Source organism: Mytilus edulis, chromosome 1 (genome assembly GCF_963676685.1).
Source record: "Mytilus edulis chromosome 1, xbMytEdul2.2, whole genome shotgun sequence".
In the NCBI taxonomy this organism is placed as follows: domain Eukaryota; kingdom Metazoa; phylum Mollusca; class Bivalvia; order Mytilida; family Mytilidae; genus Mytilus; species Mytilus edulis.
Genome location: NC_092344.1, coordinates 7,533,525 through 7,552,013, shown reverse-complemented (window position 1 = coordinate 7,552,013; position 18,489 = coordinate 7,533,525). Strand labels below are relative to the sequence as shown.

General features: G+C 33.1%; 2 protein-coding genes across 2 annotated transcripts; both read left to right on the top strand.

Moving 5' to 3' along the window:
• The first annotated feature begins 842 nt into the window (after window positions 1–842).
• Window positions 843–4,191, top strand: LOC139522974 (prostaglandin E2 receptor EP4 subtype-like). The gene is made up of 2 exons (XM_071316670.1): window positions 843–1,821; window positions 3,492–4,191. Exons 1-2 carry the CDS (start codon window positions 1,036–1,038, stop codon window positions 3,885–3,887), a joined length of 1,182 nt encoding a protein of 393 aa, XP_071172771.1. The 5' UTR covers window positions 843–1,035; the 3' UTR covers window positions 3,888–4,191.
• A 5,716-nt stretch (window positions 4,192–9,907) lies between these two features.
• Window positions 9,908–18,276, top strand: LOC139522966 (prostaglandin E2 receptor EP4 subtype-like). The gene is made up of 2 exons (XM_071316657.1): window positions 9,908–11,342; window positions 17,668–18,276. Exons 1-2 carry the CDS (start codon window positions 10,554–10,556, stop codon window positions 18,241–18,243), a joined length of 1,365 nt encoding a protein of 454 aa, XP_071172758.1. The 5' UTR covers window positions 9,908–10,553; the 3' UTR covers window positions 18,244–18,276.
• Window positions 18,277–18,489: the final 213 nt, after the last annotated feature.

Here is an 18,489-nt window from a genome sequence, read left to right as displayed (position 1 = left end):
AGTGACCTCAGTGTGACCCATCTCGTAAAAATTCGGTGATCGCAATACGCATGGATGTCCTTAAAATAAACTTATTATCATTAATTTACATGTTAAACACGTGCTCACTTTCCATGCTTTTTGTTGATTTTTGTTGATTGTTGACAAACAGGTGACAATCGTTAAACTTCGGCTTCAAAACACGAACTTTAATTATTTGCCATATTTTCACAACACTGACCGATTGAAAAAAAAAATGATAAATTCGTGCACAGAAAACTAAGTTTATGATGTTTGTATGCATCGGTTCAAGAATTGGAAGAACATTATTTTTTTACCGGTCACTCGTTTCTTATGACTTTAGACGAGAACAAATGAAAAATGATTACAATAGGTACGCCCTGTAATAGAGGCGTCCGATATTAAGGTCGGATAAATTTTGACTACAAGGGGAAATAAGGGTACAGTGGACAGGAGAGGAACAGAAATTTAGACTTGCAATATGTCACCTACCGACCTCTCAATAAAGGCAGAAAACAGAACAAAATTTGACATTTTTTTTATTTTTGTATAAAAATATTGAGCATTTTTTTTGAATTTTCAAATTTCTAGTAGACACATATCTGCTTTGTTAAATATCTAAATGCATATTGAGTATACATTATAAAATTGTATGTTTATCTAGAGATTTGGAACACTTTTCTCTTTGTTTTATTAAAAATTTAACAAATTAAGACCCACTCACGTTTGAGTTATCCAATCCCCCGACAGCTACATTTGTTACTGAACGTCATATCATGATATCAGCAGGAAACATTCAGGAAGAATAAGCTGTTGTGATATTATTTGTGGTTTCCTTTCCCTTTTTAGTTTGTTTAAACAATACAAAGGAAATAAGAGACAATTATTCAACCAGTTGTTAAGTAGCAGTAGTTAATAACACACTACTTTATTTTGCCATCGCATTATATTTAAAATATAACAAAACTATATTACAATTTCGTACAGAAAAAAGGTTTTTTTTGGTAAACTGCTATAAACCATCGATTTATTGCAATGGCATATACTACCGAGGTTTCAACCTTTACCGATGCATTGAATGCCACAAACACTAGAACTTTCGTCAAACACTCGCCTGTTCCGTCGGCTATAACATTTACTTTGGGAGTAGTTGGAAATATTATTGCTATTTTTGTGCTTGTTCGGAGTTCTGATCGACACAAATGGAACGTTTTTTACAGATTTGTTACTGCATTAGCAATCACAGATTTATTCGGTATTCTAACATCATCCCCGGTGGCTTTTGCTGTATATGACAATAATTTGAAATGGGTTGGAGGTGAACCGTTGTGTCACTATATGTCCTTTATGTTGATTTTCTCAGGATTAGCAACAGTTTTGCTAGTTGGTGCCATGGCGTTAGATAGGTATTTAGCTATCTTGCATCCATTCAAATATAATTCAGCTTCCAGATACACTATAGTTAATTTTGTTATATTTGGAATTTGGTTATTTTCTGTGTTGATTGCTGCCTTGCCGTTGTTTGGACTTGGTGAAAATGTGAAGCAGTTTCCACAAACATGGTGTTTCTTCAATTTTTTCGGCGACAGAACGGAAGATGAATTTTTTGCATACTTTTATTCTGCACTTGGACTTGGAACAATCTTTCTTACTGCTGTTTTAAATGTTTGTGTCATACTTGGACTAATTACCGGAAAAAGAAGCCAGATTCGTCGAGGAAGCGTTACTAGTCGAAAAGCAAGAGCACGGACGGATGTTTATATCACCATTTTTCTAGTAGCAATATGTGTAGTGTTCGCTGTTTGTTGGGCGCCATTTCTTGTAAGTAAAGCATTTCATTTATTCATGACAATAAAATTTGCAAATATCTATGATGAAATCTATCAAGTAGTCAATCAAGTTCGCAACCATAACTATATAAATAAATGAAAAACCGCCCACACAAACAGAAAAACTATCAGACCTAACTATCACATATCTTCAATCAGGATATGCAATTAACATGTGACAGTGTTGAACATATTTTTATGTTATCAATGCAGCAAAACACCAAACTCTATGACATTTATGACCTATACAAGACCTGCATGCACCAAACACAGGCACATGGATTCAAAATTGAATAAACTCATTTCTGTTACTGAATACAAGTTAAAAATACGGAACCAGCTGCTGTTGAAATTATGCTGTCCTCAATTTTTGAGTCGGTGAATGAATTACGAAGTCGATTGGTGAACTTTATACAACAGCGCCATGAGAACGTTATGAGTGGTGTAGAATGACAAGAATTGTACAATGTCCAAAGAAAGTTTTCAATACAGTTTCAAATTTTAAATAGGCAAATCAAATGTGTCCACCAAACAACAAGACACAAGGACAACAGTTTATTCGCGACTTGTTTAGTTTCAGGTTTGAGGGACATCCCAATATAACCTAGCTTTGTATTAAAAGCTTGGCCAATAATTTAACTTGTGCTAATGCAAATGAATTCATCTTCCCCTAAGACATCCAATTTATGATAACACTTTCAAAGTTATAATATACCTTTTATAAAATATAAAAATGTTAAAGATGAAAATCTCTAACTGCAGTTAAATAGCATTGAAAAAAAAACACTTCAAAACTACTAAGTCGACATTTATCTATACATGGATAGAGACTTCTGTAAATTTGAAGTCGACATTTAGCTATACATGGATAGAGACTTCTGTAAATTTAAAGTCGACATTTAGCTATACATGGATAGAGACTTCTGTACATTTAGCTATACATGGATAGAGACTTCTGTAGAACCCATTAATTTGAGGATGATCACCATTGTCGTCGTTGATGTAATGTGAAAGGAGGACGAGACTGATATGTGATTTAGAAGCATCTCTCCCTTGGCTACAGTCCTTTTTGGTATAATAGAGAGTCAAAGCATACTGTCAATGTTCAACTAGAAATATCTGCCCGTTGGGTACAGTTCTTGTGACATATGTAGAGTTTTCAAGCATACAATCAATGCCAAACAATGTTATAAAACGACAATAATGCGTTTGTAATTATGATAAAGACATTGACTGGTAGCCTCTCAGTTCGATCATATTGAGTTTTTGTCTTAGGCTTCATAAACTTGAGGATCTTTTAAACAAAGGAAGGCTTAGTGGTCGTGTTCTCTCTTAGAAATAATACTGTGTAGTTTCAAACTGGTTTTGTCTATTCATTACTTTTCTATGACAGGCATATTTGAAATAGGTCGAGTTTATCGATTTTATACATATAAAAAATTGAATCTGTATTTTGCCCCGTCTCATTTGTTTGAGGGGTGTAAGCCACGAAAACAAACCCGAACGACGTAAACAAAACTAATAACAAATCAACAAAACAAAAAAAATTAAGCAAAATCAACAACTAAACAAACAAGCAAAAACAAAACGCAAAAATATAAAAGCAATATTATCCAATTTTCTATAGGACTTTTTTTATACTTTATATTTCTTTTTTTTCAGGTTAGAATAATCATCAACCAGAGTCGTACTGTATCGCGAAACATAAAAGCAGACCTTTTAACCTTGCGACTTGCAACTTTAAACCAAATTTTAGATCCATGGGTGTATATTTTATTCCGGCGTGAGATGTTAAGCAAATTCGCATTTTGCTGCAAAACTCAAGGTCAAGATTCGTTGTTCAGAAGACTTGTTAGTTTTACGACAGGAAGCTTCAGGAGTAATACACCAACGACTGAGACCAGTACAAACGGGACACCAGTACCACAAAGACGTCACATTATCTCAATCGCGGCACGCCTTCCACAAGAAAGTTATAAAGATGACAGTAGGGACAGCGATAACAACAATCAAGACGAGACAATAGACGAGACTTTAATGTCACAAGACAATATGTAATTCCATAATATACACTTGTTATATCGACCATGGTTAGCAATTCTGCAACATATGCAAATAGTTCGAGGCTTGCGAAGTCCAGAATATTATCAACATTTTATCATTGATCTGGATTATTTTACAAGTAAAAACATCTAAAGAAACTATAAGCACTTTTATCAAGAGTATTTATGTATTTGTTTGAAAGTTGAATGCTGGAACTTTCGTGATATTCCAGTTACTAGACATGGTGAAGGGCTGTCATAATCAATACTGTATAGGCTATACTTTGTATCAATATTAAATTATGTTTATCATTTACTTATTTACGTTTTATATTTTTAAATTTTCGAATCGGCACAATTGACCAGATGTCTTTTCAAATGTAAAAAGAAATAAGTTATATCAAATAAAAAATAAACAGCAACCAAAAGGCAACCATATGGCTACTAGTTCCTGGTTTATGAGAGGCTTTAAATAGTACGGCAGTGTTAATCTTTTAAAAAGGTGTTACAATGAAATATAATAATAAACTCGAAAGATCAGTTGGGAAGGACTTTAGTTATCAGATATGTACTAAGCATAAAGCGTATACAGTTTTAAATGAATACGTAAAAAGAAAAATCACAAAAAATACTGAACTCCGAGGAAAATTCAATACGGAGAGTCCCTTATAAAATGGCAAAATCAAAAGCTCAAACACACCAAACGAATGGATAACAACTGTCATATTGCGGACTTGGTACAGGCATTCTCAAATGTAGAAATAGTTAATTAAATCTGGTTTTAAAGCTAGCTAGCCCCCTCACTTGTATGACAGTCGCATCAAATTCCATTACATTGACAACAATGTGTGAACAGGCATTACATAGATTGACCTTAAGGAAAATTTGATTTTTTTTAAAAATAAATAATTAATAATTTGTTTATTAAAGTGTCACATATTGAATGCAGTAGAAATAATTTATATAATATACTATGCATACATAATTAAACAACACACAGCAAGGCCAAAAAAACCGCTGACTTACGACATTATTCAACTATCCTCAGCGAAGTTCAATGATATTTTATTTGTAAGTTAGATAATACTTGGTCATGTTTTGTGAATATTTTAAGTCCGAAACTTGTTTTATGTATGTAATCACTCTGATTTTCAAAGAGTACTTTTATGATCTATATATATATATAAAAAAGAAGATGTAGTATGATTGCAAATGGGACAACTCTCCACAAAAGACAAACATGACACAGAAATCAACAGCTTTAAGTCACAGTACAGACTTCAACAATATGCAAAACCCATAGTTCTGATTGTTCATGATGGGAGAAGGGCAAATTGTTCTTTAAATGTGACAAATTTTGAAATGTATACCAATGAATTGAAAATACTAAAAACAGGAGAATGTCATAATAATTAGAGAATATAGAAAATACTAAAAACAAGAGAATGTCATAATAATTAGAGATATAGAAATACAAAAAACAGGAGAATATCATAATAATTAGAGAATATAGAAAATTGATTGATTGTTGCTTGTTTCCTTAGAGTTCACAGGCAAATATTTAATGTATATTTAGGACAGGAAAAATTTGCCTCAGGAGATGTTGTGGTCTACAATCGTAAGATCTAATGTAGCCTCTTGCACGCTCTGATGAACCAAAATATATAAGTCCACTTACGGGTGGATCGGGACTTGTCGACTGTCAGAAGTGCCGTATTTCTTTTGTTATTTATATATTCTTTACAGAGAGTTGATCAAATTGGTCGGGAAAATAGGAGTGACATGATAGGGAAAATAGAGGTGTTGACATGATGGGGAAAATAGAGGTGTTGACATATTTATATCGAAATATTAAAAAAAAAACTGTCTGTGACACTTGGTCCAAAACTGTAATATAAACAAGCTGAATTATAGCTTCATACAATTAGCAAATAAAAAATATAGCTTCAAAGAATAAGCAAATAAAAACTAAAGGTCGCCCCCGATATCATAAGGAAAAAAATATATTTTGCAATAAATCCCAATTTTTTGGCGGGAATATGGTGAAATTGAGTGAAATGTCATTTTGAGCCTTCAGTCACAGATACACATAATAACGATAATATTTTTAGTGACAAAAGTACAATAATTTAATATTTTTAATCAATCAAAATATTCAAAAAGATAATTGTGAATTTACGACACAAAATGTTCGTGTGAATGGTAATTCATGCATGAAATTATGCGCAGTCGAATAGTCCCGTTCCCCTTAATTAGGCTAATGTTTCTTTGAATCTTTTGGGAACAATGGAAATATTAGTATATGAATTTGTGTGTGCTGTTGGAGACCCTAATCTTAAGTGTTTATCATAAAAAATATCGACATATCTGAATATTTTACGATCAGTTTCACGAAAAGTGGTTGCTTAGTGAGTTACCACAAGTGACCAGATATAACACTACACGTTTTCTTTGTTCAGGAAACATGTTTAACATCGCTGTCAACAAATTATTTCGTAAATTAATAAATGTCTAATTCAGTTGTGTTGAAGAATTGATATTGAATCTACTATTAAGTTATTAAGCAGAAAATTTGAATGTATCTATTGTGTAGTCTATATTAGATTTTCTTTGTCAAGAAAAAAGAATAGTTATAACTTTATGTCAGTTTATTAGTCAATGTATCAGAAGGTCTAACTGAAATTTGTGTCATTCATCAGTTAGAATGTTTGGTTCTTGGCGTTTCTTTAATACCTCAATATTGAAGTACGAACTAGCTGTTCGGAGGTGTGGGAATGGAACAGCATGGAAGTGTTTGTGGAATATTGCTCGTATTTTTGGAGATGTGAGAATGGAACAGCATGGAAGTGTTTGTGGAATATTGCTCGTATTTTCGGAGGGGTGAGAAAGGAACAGCATGGAAGTGTTTGTGGTATATTGCTCTTATGTTCGGAGGTGTGAGAATGGAACAACATGGAATTGTTTGTGGTATATTCCTCTTATGTTCGGAGGTGTGAGAATGGAACAACATGGAAGTGTTTGTGGAATATTGCTCGTATTTTCGGAGGGGTGAGAAAGGAACAGCATGGAAGTGTTTGTGGTATATTGCTCTTATGTTCAGAGGTGTGAGAATGGAACAACATGGAATTGTTTGTGGTATATTCCTCTTATGTTCGGAGGTGTGAGAATGGAACAACATGGAAGCGTTTTTGGTATATTGCTCTTATGTTCGGAGGTGTGAGAATGGAACAACATGGAACTGTTTGTGGTATATTCCTCTTATGTTCGGAGGTGTGAGAATGGAACAACATGGAATTGTTTGTGGTATATTCCTCTTATGTTCGGAGGTGTGAGAATGGAACAACATGGAAGCGTTTTTGGTATATTGCTCTTATGTTCGGAGGTGTGAGAATGGAACAACATGGAATTGTTTGTGGTATATTCCTCTTATGTTCGGAGGTGTGAGAATGGAACAAAATGGAAGTGTTTGTGGTATATTGCTCTTATGTTCAGAGGGGTGAGATTGGAACAGCATTGAAGTGTTTGTGGTATACTGATCATACATGTATGTTCGGAGGTGTGAGAATGGAACATAATGGAAGTGTTTGAGGTATGATACTCGTATGTTCGGAAGTATGTCAATGGAGCAGCATGACAGTATTTGTAGTATATTCCTGTTATGTTCGGAGGTGTGAGAATGGAACAGCGTGGAAGTGTTTGTGGTATATTCCTGCTATGTTCGGAGGTGTGAGAATGGAACAACATAGAATAGTTTGTGGTATATTCCTCTTATGTTCGGAGGTGTGAGAATGGAACAACATGGAAGTGTTTGTGGTATATTGCTCTTATGTTCAGAGAGGTGAGATTGGAACAGCATGGAAGTGTTTGTGGTATACTTATCATACATGTATGTTCGGAGGTGTGAGAATGGAACATAATGGAAGTGTTTGAGGTATGTTACTCGTATGTTCGGAAGTATGTCAATGGAGCAGCATGACAGTGTTTGTAGTATATTCCTGTTATGTTCGGAGGTGTGAGAATTGAACAGCATGAAGGTGTTTGTGGTATATTACTCGTATGGTCGAAGGTGTGAGAATGGAACAGCATGGAAGTGTAAGTGGTATACTGATCATATGTTCGGAGGTGTGAGAATGGAACAGCATGAAAGTGTTTGTGGTATACTGATCATATGTTCGGAGGTGTGAGAATGGAACAGCGTGGAAGTGTTTGTGGTATATTCCTGTTATGTTCGGAGGTGTGAGAATGGAACATAATGGAAGTGTTTGAGGTATGTTACTCGTATGTTCGGAAGTATGTCAATGGAGCAGCATGACAGTGTTTGTAGTATATTCCTGTTATGTTTGGAGGTGTGAGAATTGAACAGCATGAAGGTGTTTGTGGTATATTACTCGTATGGTCGAAGGTGTGAGAATGGAACAGCATGGAAGTGTAAGTGGTATACTGATCATATGTTCGGAGGTTTTGAGAATGGAACAGCATGAAAGTGTTTGTGGTATACTGATCATATGTTCGGAGGTGTGAGAATGGAACAGCGTGGAAGTGTTTGTGGTATATTCCTGTTATGTTCGGAGGTGTGAGAATGGAACAGCGTGGAAGTGTTTGTGGTATATTCCTGTTATGTTCGGAGGTGTGAGAATGGAACAGCGTGGAAGTGTTTGTGGTATATTCCTGTTATGTTCGGAGGTGTGAGAATGGAACAGCGTGGAAGTGTTTGTGGTATATTGCTCGTATGTTCGAAGATGTGAGAATGGATCGGAACAGCATTGAAGTTTTTGTGGTATACTGCTCGTATGTTCGAAGGTGTGAGAATGGAACAACATGGAAATGTTTGTGGAATATTGCTCATATCTTCGGAGGGGTGAGATTGGAACATCATGGAAGTGTTTCTGGTATATTACTCGTATGTTCGAAGGTGTGAGAATGGTACAGCATGGAAATGTTTGTTGTTTATTCCTCTTATGTTCGGAAGTGTGAGATTGGAACATCATGGAAGTGTTTATTGTATATTGCTCTGAAAGCCGATAGAAGACATTTGAAAAATACCAAAGGAACACTCGAATACACAAATCAAAAACAAACTGACAATGCTCCGGCAAAAGAAACATCAAACAGTAGTACACAAAACATAAAATAGAAGAAAACTAAAGACTGAGCGACACAAAACCATAACCGGTGGTGATTTCATGTATATTTCGACTGTGTTGTTTTATAAATATGTGTGCAACTCATATATAGGTCAATTGCATTCGAGCTGTATGAAAATATGAATTACACTCATGTTCTTTGTACCGTGCCAGAGGAAAACTGATATTTATAAAATATTTCAATTAGATTGTTCATATCTCCTCTTAAATGTTATAATAGAATCAAGTTGCTCATGTTTCTGGTCGACCTAATGAAGTTTATCTCACACGACCACTTTATTTATAACAACTAATCGATTCCAATATTTCTCGTTAATCATTTTTACTTATTATCAAACATGCCGATGGATATTCAAAATGAAAAACACACGTTTTTTCTTTATTCTATCTCCCTAACAATATGCTTAAATTATGAAATTTCAAGCTTCATTTAACGTAAAGCTTTATCATGACATATTAAATGAATGCAAAAAAATATTGTTCGCCTATTCAATAATAAAAAACATTAAGTGTTGAAAAGAAAAAAGAATCAAATTGAAACTAATGAAATAACTTGCTTATGCAACAAACAGCAGCGCTACGATATGCTGTTTTCAACATTTTCATTAAAACAGTTTTGGCTTGTATCATCGAGTGCAAAAACCATTAAATTTATAGCTATATTATATCATTCTAGAAATAACTCCTTCAAATTTCTCAAATATAACCTATGATTTTCTTTCGTCTTAAATGGAGACTGCATCTGGGATCTTCAAATACATTTTTCTTTAATGTTATGATAAGTGTAAGCTGAAAATATCTACTATACCATTAGTTATAATTACGAAGAGAAATAATTAACACTACGAATGTTTTCTCGTTAAAAATACTCAAATGTGCTAATCATGATCATTTTAACACTAATTGCTGTATCGAACTACATAAGCAAAGAAAATGATCCGTTCGTATTTATTCAAACCTGGATTTTTCGTTGATAATCATACATAACTCGAGATTAATTGCAAAATCAATGACCAGTTATCGTTTATAGCTTAGCACCGCGTTGTGGATAGACTTAAAGTATTGGTTATTGTTCCAACAGTCGAATATCAACAGTCTGACATAGAAATACGAGAACTTAGTCTCGTTATGTCTCTCTTAGGAGTACAAATGGAACATAATTATTATAAAATTTAGACTATGTTAAAAAGACAATGCTTTTTTACTGTAGAAAATTGAAGTTGTTGTGAAAAGAGTCTACAGAATAGTTTTTTCTTATGGATTTATTTAAAATTTTCGATCACCTATAGTTGAAAGATTTCTGGCGAGATAATGTATTTATGGACAAACAAGTGAACGTTATTTTTTTTGGAGAAAAAAAGATGCGTAAAATTAATTTGTAAACAGGAAATCGTAAAAAAATCTCATTGTTTTATTGTGTTTTTCCTGTCAGTGAAAAAAATAGATAGAAAGGGAAGTATAGTGTACAATTGGACGGATACACACTTAAATAGGTTGTAATACGACTTTTAGAAATCAGTATATGACCATATGTTCAAATGGAAAATTTCTCGTTCACCAGTATTCCAGATTTGAAAGATACCAATTTAACCGTGAAGTCATTCTTAGCCAAACCTTCACCGGTCCCGTCTGCAGTTACTTTTACTCTTGGTGTCACAGGAAACATCATAGCAATATTTTTCCTTTTCAAAGCATCAAAAAGTCATAAATGGAACGTGTTTTACAGGTTCGTAACAGCTTTAGCAATGACAGATCTTTTTGGTATTTTGACAACATCTCCAGTGGCGTTTGCCGTTTATGACAATGATCTTGTTTGGGTTGGCGGACAACCGCTTTGTCATTATCTATCATTCATGCTCACCTTTGCAGGAGTTGCCACAGTAGTATTTGTGGGAGCCATGGCCCTAGATAGATACCTGGCTATTACATTTCCATTTAAATATAGTCAGTGGAATAAAGATACAATCGTTAATATCATTATTATCGCGATATGGATTGGGTCAGTGTTTGTGGCATGCTTGCCGCTTATGGGACTTGGACATAATATAAAACAGTTTCCGGGAACTTGGTGCTTTTTCAACTTTTTTGGAACCACTGTTGAAGATCAGATATTTTCATACTTTTACGCTTCAATTGGTTTAGGTGTAATTTTAATGACTGCAATCTTGAACATACTTGTTATAGTAGCTTTGACTCATGGGAAGAGAAGCCATGCTCGACGTGGGAGTATTAGTAGTAAATCTGCACGTGCAAGGACAGATATTTATATAACTGTGTTTTTAGTGGCTATATTTGCTACTTTTGCTATTTGCTGGACACCATTTATGGTAAGATTTACATTTATGTCTTTTTGGTATATCTGTTGTTTGGCTACTATATAACCGGTGTATACGCCAATTCTTTAATTCATGACCCCTCCCCCCTAAAAAAAAATAGAATGTTTGGTTGTCAATTTCAACACAGGCTTTTTGTTTAGAGACTGACACTGTTTTAATATATAAGAAATTTAAAAACAAACGCATGTGAAATTATATGCACAGAAGACGATCATTACTGGATACTGGCAAGAAATACAAATGAAACAAATTATAGCGTTACACATGTATGAAGGCTTAACCAAAAGCCATACAAATCACTCATAATACTTCTTTATCATAGAAAAGTTGTGAGACAATGTTCAATAATTATGATAAAAACGAAAGTCTCATAGCAAGTTTTCTGTTTGGCCAATTTTTGTCATGAATTTAAATGTTCCATACAAATTATATGAATGATAAGAGGAGCGATTTTACATTCACCCACAATGTATCATCAACCAAAATGAAAACATTGAAGGACAATCAGCAACGACAACTGGCTACCAGACGCCAACCGTGATATAGTTATGACAGCACACAATTATATATATATGTGTATTTGTAAAAAAAAAATGGCGAGAATAAACATTTTGATCATTTTTCCTTTGATCTTTTTTTGTGATAATTTTTCATATCATGCTACTCGCTTGAGATAGAAAATTATCGCTAGAAATTAAGGAAGCGCCTACGTTGCGTTGCTAATGAAATTGACATGAAATTGACAACGTCGTCATAGGTAAAATAACGATAAACAGATGCATGAAATTGTCATTGGTCATCTCAACTCGATTGCTTTTCTCGCTTTCGCTGTACCGGCTCAAGCGATAAAATCAATCCCGTTGAAATGATCAACGACAATCTATAAATATATATATAAGTAATAGAAAGACGCTCATACCATTTTTAAAAACATTATAGAAAAGTTATCTCATTTTAAGAAGACGGTTCCTTTAATTTATTACTGTTTAATGATTAAATCTCATTTATAAAATCAATGTCTAAAGGGAAGACATAACATTTCAAATCATAACCATCATCCTGTCTGAACATGACTGTTTAATTTTCTATAAGATACTGAAATATTGACTAAAATTTAAAAAAAAAAAAGAAACGTTACATTTCACGCAACCGTAATAAAGTATCAGCATTCGTGCATAGTTAAATACTAGGCACCATATCTATATAAATAAATTTGGTGTATTTACTGTCTTCTGATTGGCTAAAAGAATTGGCTTTACTTTCAATGTTATCAATTTTTATTGAGACTAACGTTGTGTATTCATACGCAAACATCTGTGTACGTTGTTATTGGTATTAATATATATCTTTGAGCATTATTTTTGATAGAAATTTATTTATAATGAATGGCAATAATTTATTTTGAATTTATTGAACCATAAAATTAATTTTTGACTGTTCACATTTAACATAATCCGCTTCGCGGATTATTCAATGTGAAGAGTCAAAAATTAATTTTATGGTTCAATAAATTCAAAATAAATAAAAGCCATTCATTAACAACCATCTAGATTACCTCCCAAGGCTGCGGATAGTTATGTTACCCGATATAAACATAAGATATTGATATAAATAGGCAGGGGGGAAAACGCGCAATAATTTAATGGCGATTTTCTAGGTCTGTTGGATTTGATTTCATAGAATAATTAATTTGTAAATCGTCGTTTTATTTTTTCAGAATCATTTTTGGGGACCAAATCCGTCAATAAAATGGTTCTTCCTGATGGTTTTCAGTTGGTTTATGAAATCATGCAGGGTTTGAAAACATAAATTCTTGATAGTTTATTGTGCTACCCTTCACAAAATATATACATTTGTATGTTTGCGATAATGATTTTAGAGTTTTCACAGAGATATCGAGCTAGTTTCTTGAAAGAATTACACTGAGAAATATATTTGATGTGAACGAACTTCTCATTTAATTATTATCGAATATTTATTGATATAGATAATGCCAGATCACCTCATGGGAAGCATATAAGAACCATTAAGATATGACTATTAACAACAACAAAAAGTTCTTTCTACTTGGGCAATTTATAGTTTGAAATGATATACATACACAAGTATAATGACTATTTTTATAGTTCGTTCTTATGTTGTACTGTTATGCCACTGTCCCAGGTTAGGGGGGGGGGGATCCCGCTAACATGTTTAACCCCGCCACATTATATATGTATGTGCCTGTCCCAAGTCAGGAGCCTGTAATTCAGTGGTTGTCGTTTGTTTATGTGTTACATATTTGTTTTTCGTTCTTTTTTTTTTACATAAATAAGGCCGTTAGTTTTCTCGTTTGAATTGTTTTACATTGTCTTATCGGGGCCTTTTATAGCTGACTATGCGGTATGGGCTATGCTCATTGTTGAAGGCCGTGCGGTGACTTATAGTTGTTAATGTCTGTGTCATTTTGGTCTTTTGTGGATAGTTGTCTCATTGGCAATCATACCACATCTTCTTTTTTATATTAACAAAATGAAAACGTTCTTTCTACTTGGGCAATTTAGAGTTTGAAACGATGTACACTAGACTTGCTACAATTCCCTTTCTATTATTTCTCTCTTACCAATTTATATGTTTACTGATAAGTGCCAGTCTACTGATTGCCCTTCCTCCTGCAGATGTCAGTATAATTGTAATCTCCTAGTTATAGCAGTAAAATTATTAAAGGGGCAAAATTGAAAAAAAGAGAAAAAAACATAATTAGGATGTACACACACAACTATATTGCCGAAAGCTGTATGCTGATTTTCAGATGTATTTTGATTACATTGTTTCAATATTATAAGAATGGTTATTCTTCATCACTGAAATAAGATAAATTAATCCCATGGAATGGCTTTAGGGACCTTGTCAGTAATTAAATTAAGAATGGAAATGGGGAATACCTCTATTCCAAATATGTACTATTGATCTATTTAATTCAGAGACGGATCCAGCCATTTTTAAAAGAGGGTTCCAACGCACGAGAAGGGGGGAGTTCCAAATATATGTCTTTATTCAAATGCATTGATCGTCAAAAAAGTTGGAGTTCCAACCCTTTACAACTGGATCCGGCACTGTAATTGGTAGCTTATCTGACCCTAACATATAGCACATGATTGCAGTTTAAACCACAAGTAGAAATAAGAAGAGGTTATGAAAAAGATATTGTATAGAAACCTCTTGAAAATCAGATGTTGTAAAATTGCCAATGAGACATCTATCCACCAAAGTTCAAACGAAGTGGATGTAAGTAATTAAAGGCAATCGTACGGTCCTTAACCATGCGAAAAACACAAAGTGTACAGTCGGTTATAAAATACTCACACAATAACAATATAAAACAATTCAATTGAAAAATATAGCTCCTTCTTTATAAGAAATGAATTAATTTACGAAAAACAAATATGACAGACACGAATCAAGGACAACCACTGAACTACAGGTTCCTGCCTAAAATTGAAGACAACATGTTGACCCTTAATTGTATCTTTCTACCATCTTACCAAATTTATATATCTAGTCCTGCTGATAACTGTTGCTAATATGAATCTACCAACGATTTTAGCTATGTTCAATTATTGGTAGACCTTTTCTTACTAATAATTTTGCGATTTAAAGTTTCTTGCATTCAATAAACAGAAGGTAGGACCTCAACATTTGATTTTTTTTTGCTACGGTTATATTATCTGTATCTTTACCAAATTCCACCATAAAAAACAAAACTTAAATTTCTCTCCTACATTGTATTTTTAGCAATGTCGGCCATGTTGAATGACAAGCGGGATAATCAGAAGGAAAAAAAAACTTAATGAGATTTGTGGTCACGTTTTGGTTAAAATAGATTTTTGTAAAACTCAAAAAGCGACGGTCGCGAAGCGTTTAAAATAGTCTACTTAGCCATTTGGACAAGGAGGTGAGAAAAATAGCAAATAACAAAAAGACAAAAGACTTTAGAATGCAGTGAAACGGGATTGTCATTGATTTAGTCATATTATTAAAATTATAAATTAACTGTTTCGAATTTTTGAAATACCAAGTCTTTTCTACCTCAGGAAAAGATTACATTAGCTGTATTTTGAAATACCTTTATGCATTTTGGTCCTCCATGCTCTCCAACCTCGTTCTTTATTTGACCTTTTAAACTTGGCTTTCTTTTATTCGAGCGCCACTGGTGAGTCTTTTGTAGACGAAACGCATATCTGGCGCAAATGCAGAATGTCAATCCTGGTATGTATGATGGTTTTTTAACTCATCAGATCGATATAACACATGATGTAAATAACGAAATGACCATAAAGACATTTAGAGTATTCAGTATATCGATTTCATAGTACACTTGAACCAGATTTTACATGCCGTCTGTTTTCTCATTATGGATTTGACAAATTTTATTCCAAAAGTTAAAATTTTAACAAAACGAATGTACAAGTATTTATAGGTAAATTTAAACGATAGATATAATTAACATAACTTTCCAACCAACCATCCATTTGTGAAATATAGCTTCGGAGTTATTCGAGAGAATCGGAAATTAGTTAAAATTAAGGTACCGAACTACCAAAGCTTTGAAACAACCAAAGATTTTAAGAAATCAAACGTTGTGGGCTGACGTTTCTAATACAGTATTGGTTTTAAAGAAAGCCGCCCATTTAGATGTAAACGCTACAAAGGCTGTAAACAGTAGATGTAACCTTCAACAACATTCTTTAGTAAGGCCACTAAAAAAACCAACCTTTTACATTATAGTCTGCTCTTTTTTTGTTCTGTTAAACCAATGATATATAGCGCTCAAAACATATTCAACCCCGCCACATTTTATATGTATCTATCCCAATTAAGGGTCTGTAACTCAATGGTGGTCGATGATTGCTATCTGTTATATATGTTTATCGTTAATTGTTTTGTAATAAACAAGTATGTTGCTCAATTGTTTCTCGTTTTGTCACTGTGTCGCCTTTTACAGCTGATTGTACGCTATTAGTCTTTCTCATTGTTGAAACCTGAACGGTAACCAATAGATGCTTACATCCAAGTCATCTTGATTCTGGTGGACAGTTGTCTAATTGGCGATCAGATAACATTTACTTTTTTCTTTATTAATCTACACCATCTAAATGACATTTATATCATAAAGTCATTACTTTAACAACATGTGTATATAATCATGAGCACTTACAATTTTTAGATTACATCTGTCATTTTGGTAAAAAAAAAAAGATTGGAAATGATGAAGGCTAGTTGTGTTGAAATATTTGTTCATGCGATATTTGTTCATCTTATTTGCCTATAATTATAATGTATCAGTGTAATTGTACATTTCATGAGTTTAAACTCTTTATTTCCTGTTTTTTTGATAAATAAAAATAAAATAGTATAATTGTCATGGACACGATAGATTCCGTGACTTATATATATAGTTCAACAGTGTACATTTTAATTTAAATAAACCGATATAATATCTTTTCTATTCCTGGTTTGAGAACAATGGCCAATCTAATAATTGCAAATCAAAATTTAAGGTTTTAATTTTCGAGATTGGTTTACATCATTCCCAGAAGCATAATCCGTTGGAATCATGGTATGGTTAAATTATAGGCTCCACAGAAAGAAAATTATTCGATTGCTTTTTCTTATTACACCAGACCCTTGTGAATTATAAAAGTTTATTCATTGTGATAACGGTTTTAAAGCTTTTCATAATTATATTTTTTTCCTACACAAACACGTAACTTTATAAGAGATAAAAATTGATTTAATGATGACACGAACTAGAGTTATTTTTTTTTTCATTTTAAGTTTTTTGTGTTTCTTTTTTATGGAAAATCTATAGCTAGATACTTTGATATCTAAACTACATAGATTTTGAAAAAAACTCAAAGCTAAATATAATTATTGTGATTGATTTCAAGTGTACATTATCTCTAGTCATAGACAATGACTAACGTAAATTTTCAAATCTATTAGAGGATGCTCGTGGTACTGTTACATCTGAAATCACTTGAAGTAATAGTATAAGATTCTTTTAAGAAGGAACATTTTATAAACATTATTTATTTCATACTTTTGAATTTTAAATGATTTTTTTCCAGTTGTATGCTTATGCATAACGAAAAGTCAATTTCTATCAGATATGTAAATTGTGGTTTTTCTTCAAAATATGAAAAAAAATCAATATCCTTAATAACATATAACTAATATTCATAATACGTTCCTACTAAATCCGATAAAAAAACAAGGACAATAAAAAACATAGTAAGCTTACTAGTATATAAATTCAGCCTGATTCTCTTTTCAGATTCGAATACTAATCAACTCAACAGGCGTTATTAAAATCGACAGAAGAACAGATCTTATAACGCTGAGATTAGCCACTCTGAATCAGATTCTAGACCCGTGGGTATATATACTGTTCAGGCGCGAAGTCTTAGTTAAAATAACAAAATTCATCAGAAAAAGGAGAAAGGGCTCATTTCTTGTAAGATTAGCGAGTTTTACAAGTAGTTTTAAGAGTCATGTGTCGGATCCAGAACAAATGGGAAATTTAGATAAAGAAAAACAAATCGCAGATGTGATAACACCTTTACAGGAGGATATTAAGCCTTCACAAGATGGTGATAAGCCTTATCAAGATGGTGATAAGCCTTCTCAAGATGATGAAAAGCCTTCACAAGACGATATAGAGAAGCTGACCGTTGACGTTAATAGTGGTCATCTAGATCAAAATGGTTTGAAAAAGTTTTCACAAGAAGATATAAAGCAACTGACCGTTGACATTAATAGTAGCCATCAAGATCATAATGGTCAGGCTAATACTACTGACAATCAAATTGACGTTGATGAAGCTTTTATACCAACCAATAACATTGAATAAAAACTTTCAAAAGTTGTATCTGTCAGCGATAAATAGATTTATTTATTACTGTGCCAATATTATTTAGGGGTCGATATAAACAGAATATATAACAACGCTAGTCTACCAACATATCTATTTGACGCTTAATTCGTTTTATTATTCGGAACCTCACAAATGTTTTAGTACTACCGCAGAATAAAATGAATTACATATTATCGTAAAACACGTGTCGACGACCAAACGTCTCTCCTTTAAACATTTATG